The sequence below is a fragment of the Trichomycterus rosablanca genome, chromosome 7 (assembly GCF_030014385.1).
Source record: "Trichomycterus rosablanca isolate fTriRos1 chromosome 7, fTriRos1.hap1, whole genome shotgun sequence".
In the NCBI taxonomy this organism is placed as follows: domain Eukaryota; kingdom Metazoa; phylum Chordata; class Actinopteri; order Siluriformes; family Trichomycteridae; genus Trichomycterus; species Trichomycterus rosablanca.
This window is the reverse complement of record NC_085994.1, coordinates 5,455,418-5,471,216: the sequence shown is the minus strand read 5'-3', so window position 1 is coordinate 5,471,216 and position 15,799 is coordinate 5,455,418. Positions and strand designations below refer to the sequence as shown.

General features: G+C 41.2%; 1 protein-coding gene across 1 annotated transcript in view; it reads left to right on the top strand.

Annotated features, from left to right (window-relative positions):
* Positions 1 to 15,799, top strand: part of gcn1 (GCN1 activator of EIF2AK4) — a 62,541-nt gene that overhangs the window by 44,289 nt on the left and 2,453 nt on the right. Inside the window, exons 46-57 of the mRNA XM_062998890.1 lie at positions 379 to 540; positions 1,793 to 1,885; positions 2,070 to 2,213; positions 2,364 to 2,633; positions 2,891 to 3,004; positions 3,691 to 3,921; positions 5,861 to 6,054; positions 7,505 to 7,619; positions 9,779 to 9,875; positions 10,602 to 10,750; positions 12,400 to 12,510; positions 13,061 to 13,282. Coding sequence (XP_062854960.1) covers positions 379 to 540; positions 1,793 to 1,885; positions 2,070 to 2,213; positions 2,364 to 2,633; positions 2,891 to 3,004; positions 3,691 to 3,921; positions 5,861 to 6,054; positions 7,505 to 7,619; positions 9,779 to 9,875; positions 10,602 to 10,750; positions 12,400 to 12,510; positions 13,061 to 13,282 — 1,902 coding nt within the window. The remainder of the gene's footprint in view (positions 1 to 378; positions 541 to 1,792; positions 1,886 to 2,069; positions 2,214 to 2,363; positions 2,634 to 2,890; positions 3,005 to 3,690; positions 3,922 to 5,860; positions 6,055 to 7,504; positions 7,620 to 9,778; positions 9,876 to 10,601; positions 10,751 to 12,399; positions 12,511 to 13,060; positions 13,283 to 15,799) is intronic.

The window sequence follows — 15,799 nt, the reverse complement described above, 5'->3', positions numbered from 1 at the left end:
AACTTGTGAACTGATGAATCTTGTGTTATGAGTAACTACCGTTTCTGTCATGAATGTAACCAAAGTGTAAAACATGACGTTAAAATCCTAATAAACAAACAAAATATCAAGTTGCTGTACCGGAGAATGGCTTGTTTCTACTCTCTCTCTCTCTTACATTGGGAAGGTGGGGGGTTTATATTGGGCGTGTCTGACTATGGTTTGGTTTAAAGGGAAGTGGATAGAGATGGAGAGGGTGGGATAAGGGGACTAGGTGAGCACATGTACCTTTTCTCATATTCTATGTATGTTTTTTCCCCCTGAATGTATTGTTGCATCACCTTGTTGCAAAACTCAGTAAAAAGAAAGAAACTCAAAAGCTGTGTGTTTGTCCTTCAGGTGCTGGTGTTTTCCGAATCTCTGGTGCCTACTGTGCGTAAGGCCCTGTGTGACCCACTGGAGGAGGTGCGTGAGGCGGCAGCTAAAACGTTTGAGCAGCTCCATGCCACCATTGGCCACCAAGCGCTGGATGACATTCTACCTGCACTTCTTAAACAACTGGTAAGCAACAAATCACCACCATCCATCTGCAACTGGACTGGTTGGCATGTCCACTGGATTCAGAAATGATAAGTTTTGCTCACTTTGTGTTGTTGAATGGTTAATTAATGGCAACAAATTAATCACAACAAATTAATGGCAACAATAAAACCCAATAAGTCACTGAACTAATACAAAGTTTTCATTCGAAAAAACGATCCTGCCTTGAAAATAACTCACCAGAGTAAACAAGGCGTTATAAAAACCAACCAAACAAACAAAATGGCAACGATATCCCACTAGCGCTGGGATCCAGGGATCAAATCACCCGTGGTGCTTTCAGCCAGTCGGGCGTCTACATACAGACACGATTGGCTGTAGCCGAGGCCTTTTGATGGGTTAGCGTCGATGGATTATGCCTTTCCATACTGTGTTCATTTAATTTAGATTGCAAGAGGTGCACTCCCATTGAATTTTAGACACATCCCAAGGATTATTAAAGGCTACCAGGATGCACCCGAACACAATTTGGAGAGCCACAGCAAAGGGTCTGAATACTTAAGTAAATTAAAGATTTTATGATTGATTGAATTTTAGGAAAAATCATTATATAATAACTTCATTATTAGAGGTGATTGAGTAGATTGGTCGGCAAAATGGCAATAATATCTATTCATTATCAAATTCAGAACACAAAGTATGCAAAACGTCAAGGGGACCAAATACTTTCTGAATTCATTGTACTTATATACAGTAGATATATAGAGGCTTGGGCCTCAAGCAGAAACAAGTTGCTACTATTATTATTATTGTTTTTTAAGCAAAAAGCATTTATCTCATGGACACTTTAAGCAATAATGTTGTCTCCAAAGCACATAATACCGTATTTGAATTTAGGGACGCTTCAGTCCCATTTCCCCAGTTTCTGATCTGATTTTGCTCACAAAGCTTTTATTATTGACCAGCTTACTTATTCTGTGATGATAAAAGTGTGCTTTTGGGTTTCATGTTTTAGCCGTATGATTATGTGCATGATTAGTTTTGTCAGTCAACATTCCCGGCATACAGTAGGTGGACTGAATCTGAAAATGTGACATCTGAGCCAATGTAGTTCATTTTAGGCCAGTATTAAATTAGTATTAAATTTCCTTTAATGCTTTGATTGGAACTGCGTATCATATTAGAACATAAGGTTTTTTAATTGGATTTATTTTTATTTAAATGTATAAGGTAAGCTATTAAGAGCTCATAAGTTGTGCCACCTGGTTCGCAGGAGGATGAGGAGACCGCTGAGTTTGCTCTGGATGGACTGAAGCAGGTTATGGCTGTGAAGAGTCGATCGGTGCTGCCCTACCTGGTGCCCAAGGTGATTTCTAGTTTTCTTTTCAAATATTCCATATTTGATTAGTCTTTATTTGAGCATATTGTTTACATCAAATCAAAATGACCAATGTGTCTGGTACCCATCACACATGATTGCTTCTTTCTCCCTGGTTTATTTTCTTTGGTGCAGTTTCTGAGTTTTTTGTCTCATGTTTACCTTTTTGTAGCTGACCAGCCCACCAGTAAACACCCGAGTTCTGGCGTTCTTGTCTGCGGTGACCGGCGATGCTCTGACGCGTCACCTGGGTGTGATTCTGCCTGCTCTGCTTTCGTCCCTCAAAGAAAAGCTGGGAACTGATGAGGGCCCCCAGGTAACCTTACTTTACACTACCAGAGTGCAATACATCACCAGAAAGCATCTATATTATTATGCAGCAAAATGTCAGTTTACTTTAACATTATTATTCATTATTATTGAAAGTCATTAAATTAGCTATTAATCCATTTTCTCTCCTGTGCAGGAGCTTAGCAGCTGTCAGACTGTAATTTTATCTGTGGAGGATGAGGTGGGTCAGAGGATAATCATCGAGGACCTGCTGGAGGCCACTCGTGGCGCCGACGCCGGACTCAGAGAGGCATCAGTGACTATTCTAAATGCTTACTTTGCCCGAACACGCCTCGACTACAGTGCTCACATGCGCACGCTGCTCTCCGGCCTCATTCGCCTACTCAACGACTCCAGTCCTGAGGTGCTGATTCAGAGCTGGGACACAATCAACTCCATGACCAAGGTATAAGACAAGCTCCTGTACCCAAAGTGCTCTAAATATGTGGTGTTAGTATGGTTTTAAAGGCATCCTAGGTTTTTATACCAGTCTGGATTATTGTGTAATCACATAGTGAGCTGGAGATGATTATTCAGGCTGATGACGATCATTCTTCACCGTTGTTAGATTATATTTAGATTTGGTGATTTTAGTAAGGCAGTGCTGTTGTAAAATGTGTGAATTTAGGTTTGATAAAATATAAAACAAGTGTTTGCATCCAGAAACTAGATGCTGGAAGTCAGCTGGCTTTGATCGACGACCTGCACAGAGATATCCGCTCAGTAGCAACTGATGTCAAGGGTGATCATCTGCCTGGATTCTGTCTGCCCAAAAAGGTGAGTCCTTTATTAAAGTTTTCTAATTACAGTAGACTCTTAACTTACTAATTTAATTGGTTCCGAATGGCTGTTCTTAAGTCAAAATGTTCGTTAGTTAACCCTATTTTTCCCCATAAGAAATAATGTAAATAGAATTAATCCGTGCCAGACCTCCCAAACCCCCCCCCTTACCTAACCTTTCTTAAATGCTCTTTTTTGTTATAAATACAAATATATTTTCCCATAAATCTTAAATGATAGAATAGACATTACTGTAATAAACAACAATACACAGTAATACTGTACTGTACATAAAAACACACACATTACATTTCAGTGCAGTACGTGTGCTGTACCATACACCATAATAAATTTCCTTCTTTTTTTCGATAGTAATAGATTTTTTCATTTTCTCACCACTACGCTTTCTCTGCACCTTCTTTGGGGCCATTTTGATATTGAATTTCACAAAATATAAAGAAAACATCGAGAGAGAGAGAGAGAGAGATGGTCTGAGTCAACTTGTTCGTGCGAATTTCGATTCGTAATCCGAAATTTGTTTGTACGTTAAGTTGAAAAAAAAAATGCTTGTAACCTGTTTGTAAATGTTCGTATAATAAACGGTTCATAAGTCAAGGGACTACTGTAATTATGAGTTTTTGTCACCCCAAATCTTTATACATCCACTTGATTTCCTCTGCCAGGGAGTGACTTGTATCCTGCCAGTTCTGAGAGAGGGCGTGCTTACTGGAAGTCCAGAACAGAAGGAGGAAGCGGCACGTGCGCTGGGAGCCGTCATCAAGCTGACCTCTGCCGAAGCACTTCGGCCGTCTGTGATCAACATCACAGGGCCGCTCATCCGTATCCTGGGAGACCGCTTTGCCTGGACAGTGAAGACTGCGCTGCTTGAAACCCTGACCCTCCTGCTTCAAAAGGTAGGGCTTCATTTTGATATTAGCAAAACTGGCTGTATAGATTCTAGACATGTCATAAACAAACGTGTTTGGGTGCATAGTTATATTAATAATAATAATAATATTAATAATTATTCTGAATTCTAAACATTTACAGTCATGTGAAAAAGTTAGGACACCCCATGAGAACTTCTGTCTTTTTGAACATGTTTTTACAAATGGACATTTGAGCTTTGTTTGAATAGTACTGAGAGATGGAGCTTATATAACTAAACAAATAAAACTGAAAATTGACTTTTAAACACAAGTTGTAAAATGTAATGAACAAAAATGGAAATTGATTGGAAGGTTAGGACACCCTGTGCTCTAATAGCTGGTATTTCCCCCTTAAATAACCTCAATTAGATGTTTCCTATAACCATCTACCAGTCTCTGACATCGACTGGGAGTCAAGTCAATTTGATCTATATAGCGCTTTTTACAATGAACATTGTCTCAAAGCAACTTTACAGAATCCAGGACCAACAGACCAAAAAAACCCCATTGAGCAAGCCGAGGGCGACAGTGGCAAGGAAAAACTCCCTTAAAATTACAGTAAGAAACCTTCCTGTAACCAAACTCAGCAGGGACCCCCATCCTCCTTGGGTGACCTGGAAGGAGAAAGTTTTTCCCACTTCTCCATGCAGAATTTCTTCAGCTGTGTGAGGTTTGAGGGGTTTCTTGCATGCACGACCCGTTTCAAATCACCCCACAGCATCTCAATAGGATTAAGATCCGGGCTTTGACCTGGCCATTCCAGAACTCATTCTGAACTTTCTTTCATTTTAGCCGTTCCTTGATGGATTTACTGGAATGTTTTGGGTTGTTGTCATGTTGCAAGGTCCACCTCCGCTTCAGCTTCAGTTTTTGGACAGATGGTTTCTATGTTTAAATATGTTCAAAAAGACAAAGGTTTTCATGTGGTGTCATAACTTTTTCACATGACTGTATATTCCTCATTCCCTTTTCCTAATCAGAGACTCGCAGTACAGCATACTGTAATGTTTGTATCTGTACACTCATAGCTTAACCTGTATATATTAAACAGACGCTAGTGTATGTAAGTAAGTGTGTATTTTTTTAGTATTTAATGTGTATTTACAACTGTGAGGGGCTAAGATTTTCACTCACCTTTTACATCTGTGTTAATGAGTCATGGCAATAAAAGTGATTTGATTTGATTTATTATATATTGTACATATTTTCATCTTATATTATATATTACTCATATTTTGTTAAACCTCTTGCCTGGTAGGTAGATGTTTAAGCTGTCAGCTAAAAAATGTTGTGGGTTTAAATCTCAGCTCTGCCATGCAGCCACTGTTGGGCCCCTAAGCAGATGCTCTACACCAGGGGTGTCGAACTCATTTTCACCTAGGGCCACATCTGCATTATGGTGGCCCCCAAAGGGCCGATTGTAACGTATCCTGCTGTGATTGCAGTCTTGGACCATTTGTTGTTTTTCTTGGAGGCTAAACTCTGTGTTTGGTGTCAAAATGCCAAATTTATACTGTATATATAATGTATATCTGCATTTATATTGTACTCCTTTACCACAGACACGGCCTCATAACACAAGAGGCGTACCGGTTTCTCTTCTTGAAGCACAAACTTGAATTCACTTTCCCATCTTTTATTAAATTACCTCCTTCTGCTTCAATTTTCTCTTCTTGAACATTTTGGGATTATTTGTAAATATTTTTCAACATCACTTGTTGGAAAACCGCCTCAGTTAAACACTGATGTGGAAACACTGCCATCTAATGGTGGGATGCGATCACTTTTTGGATTTGGACCGTGGGCCTTGAGTTTGACACATGTGCTCTACACGGATTTTCAGCAACATATGATAATAAATATTTTACGCATATAAGTGCTTTACTCTAATGTTCTGCTACTGCAATTCTGTTTTTTCCAATAGGTGGGCATTGCTCTAAAGCCGTTCCTGCCGCAGCTCCAGACCACATTTCTGAAGGCCCTACAGGACCCAAGCAGGGCTGTGAGACTCAGGGCTGCTGAAGCTCTGGGCCAACTGGTCTCCATTCACGCTAAAGTGGACCCGCTCTTCACTGAACAGCTCTCAGCCATCCGCAACGCCGAGGAATCGGGCGTCAGGTGCGCTGCAAGCTACACACGGTCAACACAACAAACAACCTAACTCCCTAAATGAATAAAGAGATCATAATAATTAAACAAAATAGCACTTACTCCCTACGAAATAAGGTCCAAACTAAACAGTTGAACAACAACAACGAATGAACAACAGAACATAATCAAACAATAATTGGTCTGGCTGAGGAGCAAGGTGAGGCAACCCATGAACATCCCACAGTCTCTCAAATCTGCCTCTTCTTCATGTCCTTATGGTAGCTCTATCTCGGGAGCGCCCCCTCTCCTAGCCAATCAGAAGTGCTATGAAAACCTGGAGATTAAGCACACAGAGACGCAGAAGAACAGGAAACAAAAACCTCCCAAAAAAACGAAACCCCTCTAGGGTCGTAACATACTCGAATTACAATATTATATAAAAATGTTAAGACAATGTTGCCTTAATGATCTGAAGTTTGTAGTAAATATGATAGTTAATGGCCGCCCAGGTGGCGCAGCGGTAAAAACGCACACTGGAACCAGAGCTGGGATCTCGAATATATTGTATCAAGTCTCAGCTCTGCCTGCCGGCTGGGCTGAGCAGCCACATGAACAACGATTGTTCAGATAGGGGTGAGATTAAGCCGGATAGGGACTCTCTCTTATAACTAATGCAATTACGACCTCTGCTGGCTGATTGGTGGTGTCTGCACAGAGATGAGAAAAGAGTGCTGTCAGGGTGTGTCTCTCCGCACACAGTGCTTAGCTGCACTGCACTCGTCAAAGTGTAGGTGACGAGAAGCATACGGCTGCTGCCCACGTGTCGGAGTGGGCGTGGGTTAGTTTCGTTCTCCTCAATCTGAGCGGGGATCGGCATTGGTGGAGAGGAAGCGTGACGCAATCAGGCAGTTGGATGCGCTAAAAGGGAGAAAAAGGGGAGAAAATGCATAAACAAAATATATATATAAAATATATATGTGTTAGTTAATATTGTATGTACTAGCACTGCTAAAGTATGAATAATATAAACATCTAAACCACACAATGCAGTTACACAGTGGCTTGTGGGGTGGCATGTTGGCTCAGTGGGTAGCACTGCCCCTTTTACAGCATGAAGGTCCTGGGTTTGATTCCCAGGTGGAGCAGTCTGAGTCCTTTCTGTGTGGAGTTTGCATGTTCTCTCCGTGTGTGTGTGTGTGTGTGTGGGTTTCCTCTGGGTGCTCCGGGTTTCCTCCCACAGTCCAAAGACGTGCAAGTGAAGCACTTCTGTAAGTCGCTCTGGATAAGAGCGTCTGCTAAATGCTGAAAATGAAATGAAAATGAAGTGAGGTGAATTGGAGACACAAAATTGTCCATGACTGTGTTTGACATTAAAACTTGAACTGTAATTACCTGTTCTGTCATGAATGTAACCAAAGTGTGTAAAATATGACGTTAAAATCCTAATAAATAAATACATTGTGGCTTGTGTTATAAGGGAGACCATGTTGCAGGCCCTGAGGTTTGTCATTCAAGGTGCTGGAGCAAAGGTTGACCCCGCCATCAGAAAGAACATCACTACCACACTGCTAGGCATGCTGGGACATGATGAGGTATGACATGATTTAGTTCATCATTACCTATTTTTATGTTGATAATACCAAGAGGCTTAAAAAATTATCACTTTATTTACACCATCAGCTTAGAACAACAATGCTGTGGCTAAATAAGCAGCTCACTTTTGCCCTACTGATTTCTTCTCTTGAACTTTTAAACAGACCTGCTGTTCACTTGGTGTCATTATCACTGTCTCTGACAGAAGGTCAATTTACTAAACATGTGAATTTATTTTATTAATATGTGCACTACAATCTTTTACCTTGACAACTTCCAGACTGGACACATACACTTTTCAGCCATAACATTAAAACCACCTCCTTGTTTCTACAATCACTGTCCATATTATCAGCTCCACTTACCATATAGAAGCACTTTGTAGTCCTACAATTACTGACTGTAGTCCATCTGTTTCTCTGCATACTTTGTTTAGCCCCCTTTCATGCTGTTCTTCAATGGTCAGGACCACCACAGAGCAGGTATTATTTAAGTGGTGGATCATTCTCAGCACTGCAGGGACAATGACATGGTGGTGGTGTGTTAGTGTATGTTGTGCTGGTATGAGTGGATCAGACACAGCAATGCTGCTGGAGTTTTTAAACACCTCACGGTCACTGCTGGACTGAGAATAGTCCACCAACCAAAAATATATCCAGCCAACAGTGCCCCGTGGGCAGCGTCCTGTGACCACTGATGAAGATCTAGAAGATGACCAACTCAAACAGCAGCAATAGATGAGCGATCGTCTCTGACTTTACATCTACAAGGTGGACCAACTAGGTAGGAGAGTCTAATAGAGTGGACAGTGAGTGGATATGGTATTTAAAAACTCCAGCAGCATTGCTGTGTCTTATCCACTCATACCAGCACAACACACACTAACACACCACCCCCATGTCAGTGTCACTGCAGTGCTGAGAATGATCCACCACCTAAATAATACCTGCTCTGTGGGGGTCCTGGGAGAGTCCTGACCATTAAAGAACAGGGTGAAAGCAGGTTAAAAAGGTATGTAGAGAAACAGATGGACTACAGTCAGTAATTGTAGAACTACAAAGTGCTTCTATATTGTAAGTGGAGCTGATAAAATGGACAGTGAGTGTAGAAACAAGGAGGTGGTTTTAATGTTATGGCTGATCGGTGTAACTCCCTGTGTTGAATGTGTTACTTTAAGAAAAATATCACTGGCAATTTTTATTTTAAGTTAATGACATATGCTTCATTAAAGAATAATTATTAATTCTTTTCCTCAACCGTTAGTAAGAAAAAGCCAATTAGAATGAATGTCACTTTGTAACATCAAGTATAAACAGTGTCAAGAGCCCCTCAGGAATCAGTGTGGAGGCATCAATTAGGAGGTTCATGATTTACTTTTATACAGGCAGTTCAGGAAATAAAACAAAGTTTTCCCTGCTTAACAAAGGTCCAGGCAGCACAGTGGCTAAGTGGGTAGCACTGTCTCCTCACAGCAAGAAGGTCCTGGGTTTGATCCCCAGGTGGGGCGGTCCGGGTCCTTTCTGTGTGGAGTTTGCATGTTCTCCCCGTGTCTGCGTGGGTTTCCTCCGGGAGTGACTGTGACTGTGTTCGATATAACCTTGTGAACTGATGAATCTTGTGTAATGAGTAACTACCGTTCCTGTCATGAATGTAACCAAAGTGTAAAACATGACGCTAGAATCCTAATAAACAAACAATAATAAAGGTCCAGATTTTTCTGCCTTTTTCTTTGAAATGGTTTAATCAGGGTGGCACAGTGGCTTGGTGAATAGCACAGTCGCCTTGCAGCAGGTACGTCCTGGGTTCAGTTCCCAAATGGAGCTGTCTAGGTCCATTCTGTGTGGAGTTCGCATGTTCTCCCCCAGCAGTTCCAGTTTCCTTTCACAGGTGAATCGGAGATACAAAATTGCATGTGACTGTTTTTGACATTGAACTGAATCATGTGTAACCAGTAACTACCTGTCCTGTCATGAATGAAGCCAGAGTGGTAAACATGACCTTAACATACTAATAAATAGACAATAAATACATTTATAAATTAACAAGACCAGGCATTGCACAGCATTTAAATACAAATTTGTTGAAGTGTGTTTTATATTTTAATTTCGTTGTGTGTGTGTGTGTGTGTGTGTGTGTGTGTGTGTGTGTGTGTGTGTAGGATGCCACCCGGATGGCCTCTGCTGGATGTGTAGGAATCTTGTGTGCTTTTCTGTCTGAAGAGGAGCTGAAGTCGGTGCTGCAGCAGCATGTCCTGGGTAAGCGCTCACACAACACAAGGATCCCGAGTAGCTGAAGAGTGCTTTACTCTATCCTGCTTTACTGTGTGCGTGACAATGTTTTATTCATTAAAAGAAGTATCCAGAAATAAGAGTGAAATAGCTGTACTCAATGACCTATTTACTTCATAGACTGATAAATTGGTTATAAATTATAGTAGTATTTAGAGCTGCAGACTGATGCTGTCAGAAAAAAACACATTATTTTATCGTACTTGTCTAAGATAAGAATACTTAATTGATCCCCTTGGGGTAATTAACATGTTATAGTAAAAAACAGTAATTAAAAAACGTAATATAAAGACTTGAGGGCTGCTAGTATACCTTGTAGTGTGTACTTTTGGTAGCTGGGCGGCACGGTGGCTAAGTGGGTAGCACTGTCGCCTCACAGCAAGGAGGTCCTGGGTTCGATCCCCAGGTGGGGCTGTCCGGGTCTTTTCTGTGTGGAGTTTGCATGTTCTCCCCGTGTCCGCGTGGGTTTGCTCTGGTTTCCTCCCACAGTCCAAAGACGTGCAAGTGAGGTGAACTGGAGACACTAAATTGTCCATGACTGTGTTTGATATAAACTTGTGACCTGATGAATCTTGTGTAATGAGTAACTACCGTTCCTGTCATGAATGTAACCAAACTAATAAACAAACAAACTTTTGGTAGTACACCACAAGACAATTATGCTAATTTATGCTTAACCTTTGCCCTCTACAGCGGACATGTCCGGAGTGGACTGGATGGTGCGTCACGGTCGCAGCATGGCTCTGGCTCTAGCAGTGAAGTCGGCCCCTGAACAGCTGTGTGGTCCGGAGTACAGCTCCTCTGTTCTGGAGGCCATCTTATCCAGCGCTACTGCAGACAGAGTAATGTCCTATAAAAATGTGGAGGAAGTCTAGAAAAAAGCGGGCGGGGCGATTATCTTTCGCACTGATTTATTTGCTATATAGCAACAATTTTTAATGTAGATTTGAAATTGAAGTGGGTTTGTGGGTGTGTGTTTGCCATTTTGCGAAAAACTGAGAAAGTTAATAGTCAATAGTCACGGTGGCTCTGTGGGTAGCACTGTCACCTCACAGCAAGAAGGTCCTGGGTTCGATCCCCAGGTGGGGCGGTCCGGGTCCTTTCTGTGTGGAGTTTGCATGTTCTCCCCGTGTCTGCGTGGGTTTCCTCCCACAGTCCAAAGACATGCAAGTGAGGTGAATTGGAGACGCTGAATTGTCCATAACTGTGTTCGATAGAACTTTGTAAACTGATGAACCTTGTGTAGTGAGTAACTACCGTTCCTGTCATGAATGTAACCAAAAGTGTAAAACATGATGTTAAAATCCTAATAAACAAACAAAAATAGTCAATAGGCAGTTGTGGTCTAGCGGTTAAGGTGCTGGATTAGTAATCACAAGGTCACTGGTTCAACCCCCAACACTGCCAGGTTGCTGCTGTTGGGCCCTTAAGCATTATTCAGAATGTGTACTGTCACAGTACTATAAGTGCTGAAAGTCTGTACATGTAAATGTAATAGTCCAGCAGTTTATGAACAGATTAGATTTCAGATAATCCACAGAAATCTGTACATATAAAATGCTAGTATAGAATGCCTGTGAACTTTGCCCCCTCAAGGGGCACTGCATTAACAACTGGCATGCTTTGGTAATAATGATAACCACGTCAGATCGAAAATACATAGAAAAACCACAGTAAACAGCTAGTTACAGCTGGGGGTTCAGGGCCTTGCTCAAGGGCCCGACAGTGGCTGCATGGCACAGCCAGAATTCGGACCCACAATCTTCGGATTGATAGCCTGATGCTAAGTTCACACTACACAACTGGATCTCTTGTAATCGGGAGTCTTTTAAGTCGTAGTGGTTTTCACACTACACGACTGATCGGCGATATGGGGTTTCACACTACACCATCTATTACAATGAGGAATCTCAGATGAATCTGTCTGGTCTCCCAAACTACGTTTTGTTATGAAAACACACGTAAGAAGTGACAGATTTTTAAATAATAATAGATAGATAGATAGATAATAAATAATTATTGAGTCAAGTTCATATATACCGATCAGCACTGTGCACGGAGAGCCACACCCTGATCAGCATTATTCCTCAGCCCTGTGCAGACACCATCAATCAGTCAGCAAAGGTCGTAATTGCACCAGTTAGGAGGACCCATGATCCAGCTTGCCCCTAACCCTATGAACAACAGCCATTCGTTGTTCATGCAGCTGCCCAGCCGGGTGGCAGAGCTGAGCTTCGATACGATGTATTAAAAAACCCAGCTCTGGTGTGCTAGCGTATTTTCCCGCTTTGCCACCTAAGCGGCTAGCTTCTGGATTATCTTTGTATTTAATGTTCATGTTGAAAACACAAAATTTTTTGGTAAAGGAGTTATTTGTGTTCTGGTTTATTTAATGGATAGTATTTCATGCCAGGACAGTTTCTTCTCTTTTACTCTTTGAGACTTTATGTTAATTATCTTCCCTCTCTGTGTGTGTGTTTGTGTACTGTAGATTCCTATAGCCTGTAGTGGAATCAGGGCGATGGGTTACTTGATGAGACACCAGCTCAGAACAGCTGGAGGAGATGCTGTTCCACCTCGTGTCATCACTCAGTTTATAAAGGTAACCTAATCAAATCTGCCACATTAGAAATAAACAGCTGTGATCCTCACCACTGATCACAAATACTTAAATACAAAAAAACATGATTTAAATAGGTTATATGGAATTCTTTACACTTGTAAAAGAATTATTTGTGTGTACTTATTTATGCTTTATTAACATAATTAGAAGTATTTTGCTAATATGTGCACCATTATAACGTTAACCATTAGTGCAAGGTTAATGTTCACAAAACATAGTGACACCAAAGACATCTAGTTAGCAACAGACCATTTTAGCACCACGTTACACAAGTTTTAAAGTAGATTATAAGAGTAGTCATAATTATCAGAGACTTTCAAAGATAGCAGGTCTTGTATTACTTTAGTATTTTAGATAGACAAAAACTGTATTATTTCTGTCATGTACAAACAGTTTAAACTCTTAATACAGTTCTTTTTAGTTTTACATGTAGTAAATGTGCTTAGACATTATTTGCAACATCTTTAAAAACACACAAAGCTAATAGAACACAACTATAAATATCTGTGCTATGTCTTCTCCCCCTCAGTGTCTGCAGAATCAGGCGAGTGATATTCGTCTGGTGGCCGAGCGAGTGTTGTGGTGGGTGTTCAAGAAGGCCGACACCCCGGCGATGGAGCCCAGCCTGGTTAAACCGCTTATTAAAGCTCTGCTGGACAACACCAAAGACAAAAACACGAGTGTCAGAGCACAGAGTGAACACACGATCGTCAACCTGCTCCGACTGCGCCAGGGAGAAGGCGTCATGCAGGTGGGTTTTCTGATTCAAAACCGGTGACTGTGCTAGCCATTAAAGTGCGCTAAACCAGGGCTTTTCAAACACTAAGGGTCACGAGCCAGTGTGGAGTTTGTATGTTCTCTCCATGTCGGCGTGGGTTTCCTCCAAGAGCTCTGGTTTCCTCCCACAGTCCAAAGACGTGCAAGTGAGGTGAACTTGAAATACAAAAATGTCCATGACTGTGTTAAACATTAAAGACTTAAAGTTATCAGTCCTGAGTCACCAGTAACTACCTGTCCTGTCATGAATGTAACCAGTGTGTAAAACATGACATTAAAATCCTAATAAATAAAATAAATGTGCCGCTCAGGTGGCGCAGCGGTAAAAACACACGCTGCAACTGGAGCTGGATCTCGAGTACGTCGTATCGAATCCAGCTCTGCCTTACCGACCGAGGCTGGGCGGCTATATGAACAACGATTGGCCTGTTGTTTAGATGGACGGGACTAAGGTCGGAAGTGGGTCTCTCTCTGTCAGAATAGTGCAGTTACGACCTCTGCTGGCTGATTAGAGGCGCCTACACGGAGATGAGGAAGGAGTGCTCTTAGGGTGTGTCTCTCCGCACGCAACGCAAGGTGGCGCCACACTCGTCAGTGTGTGGGTGGCAAGATGCATACGGCTTGCTGCTCGCGTGACGGAGGGGATGTGGGTTAGCTTCGATCTCCTCGGTCAGGGCAGGGATCGGCAGAGGTAGAGAGGATGCCTGATGCGAATTGGGCAATTGGACGCGCTAAAGGGGGAGAAAAAAAAGGAGAAAATGCATCAAATAAATGTACATGAACGCCCCCTTGTGGAGGCTTTATGTTACAAATCACAGTGGGACCAGATTGTACAGCTGTATTGGTTGTGTTGCCTGGGTTGCGAGAACAATGTGGGTCGCTTGAAAAAAAGTTTGAAAACCACTAACCTAATTATCATATAGACACACTTCACTTAACTACCGTTCCATTCCTATGACTAGGTCATTAAGTGAACTGATAGATAAGCAAGGAGCCGCCTGTTAGCAATATTTCAAGCAAACTGTACTTACTGGTAGTGGGTTTGTCTTAACCATCTTTAAATATTATTTTAATGTAATCTTTGCAACATTTACTACATTTATAAATGTTTACTGCAGTGTAGTGTATACTGTAAAACAGAATAGATGAAATCAGCTCTAATATGGTAATTAGGTTTGCATACTATAATTATAGGTAATCATTTTTTATTTACTCTGAATAAAGAAAAAGTCTAAAGAGAATTTATTGCACAATAAGGTACAGATTTATACATGAAATATGTAATATTAGGAGATTGTAAATGCTAGTGTAGTGAATCCAGACTGACTGTGGGAACGAGACTAAGAGAAGGAGATGTAAGATAAGATGCTTGACGCTGAGGCGCAGCGCTGCGTTTTCATGACCTAAATTATTGTATGATGTACAACACTGACAGACGAAGAGCTGGTTATAAGTCTGTGCTGTCGTTGAGTGCGCTTCCTTGAGTGTCATAATAAGCATCATGTATTAGCTAGTACTTGTTTGACAGATTAAACTAAGCTAATGAGTGCAATGTCTGAATAACATATATTGAATGTATAAAATAAAAATATGCACAGCAGTCAAGTCAAGTGAAAAAATAAATATTAACTATAAACCTGAGGTATTGCACAGATATATTGCATGTTTCTTTATATTGTTTCTAAATATATATATATATAGTACGAGTACTAGCTAATACATGATGCTTATAATGACACTCAAGGAAGCGCAGCGGTAAGGTAAGCAGCACCGCTTCACTTCAAGCACAAAAGCAGTTTTGCTGTGTATCATATGAATGCAGGGAAGTATTGCTGCTGATGTACTGTTATGTAATCTTAAAGAACAAGAAATCTCTAACTGGCCTCATCAGGCACTCCTCATTTAACAACAGCACAGACTTACAACCAGCTCTTCGTCTGTCAGTGTTGTACATCAGACAAGAAATTAGGTCATGGAAACACAACGCTGCATCTTAGCAGCAGACATCTTCTTCTCTTAGTCTCGTTCCCACAGTCAGTCTGGATTCACTACACCAGTATTTACAATCTCCAAATATTACATATTTCATGTATAAATCTGTACCTTATTGTGCAATAAATTGTCTTTAGACTTTTTCTTTATTCAGAGTAAATAAAAAAAGTGGGGCCAGTGATAGCTCAGTGGTTAAGGTACTGGACTAGTAAACAGGAGGTTGCCGGTTCAAGCCTCGCCACCACCAAGTTGCCACTGTTGGGTCCCTGAGCAAGGCCCTTAACCCTCAATTGCTCATCGTGTTCCACTCATTGTGTAAGTCGCTTTGGATAAAAGTGTCTGCTAAATGCTGAAAATGTAAATGAAAATGTAAATGATTACCTATAATTATAGTATGTAGGGATGTCCCGATCACGTTTTTTTTGTTCCCGATCTTTAATTTTTATCCCGATCCGTACCGATTCTCAAACCGATACTTGTATTTTCTAGATATTGTCTA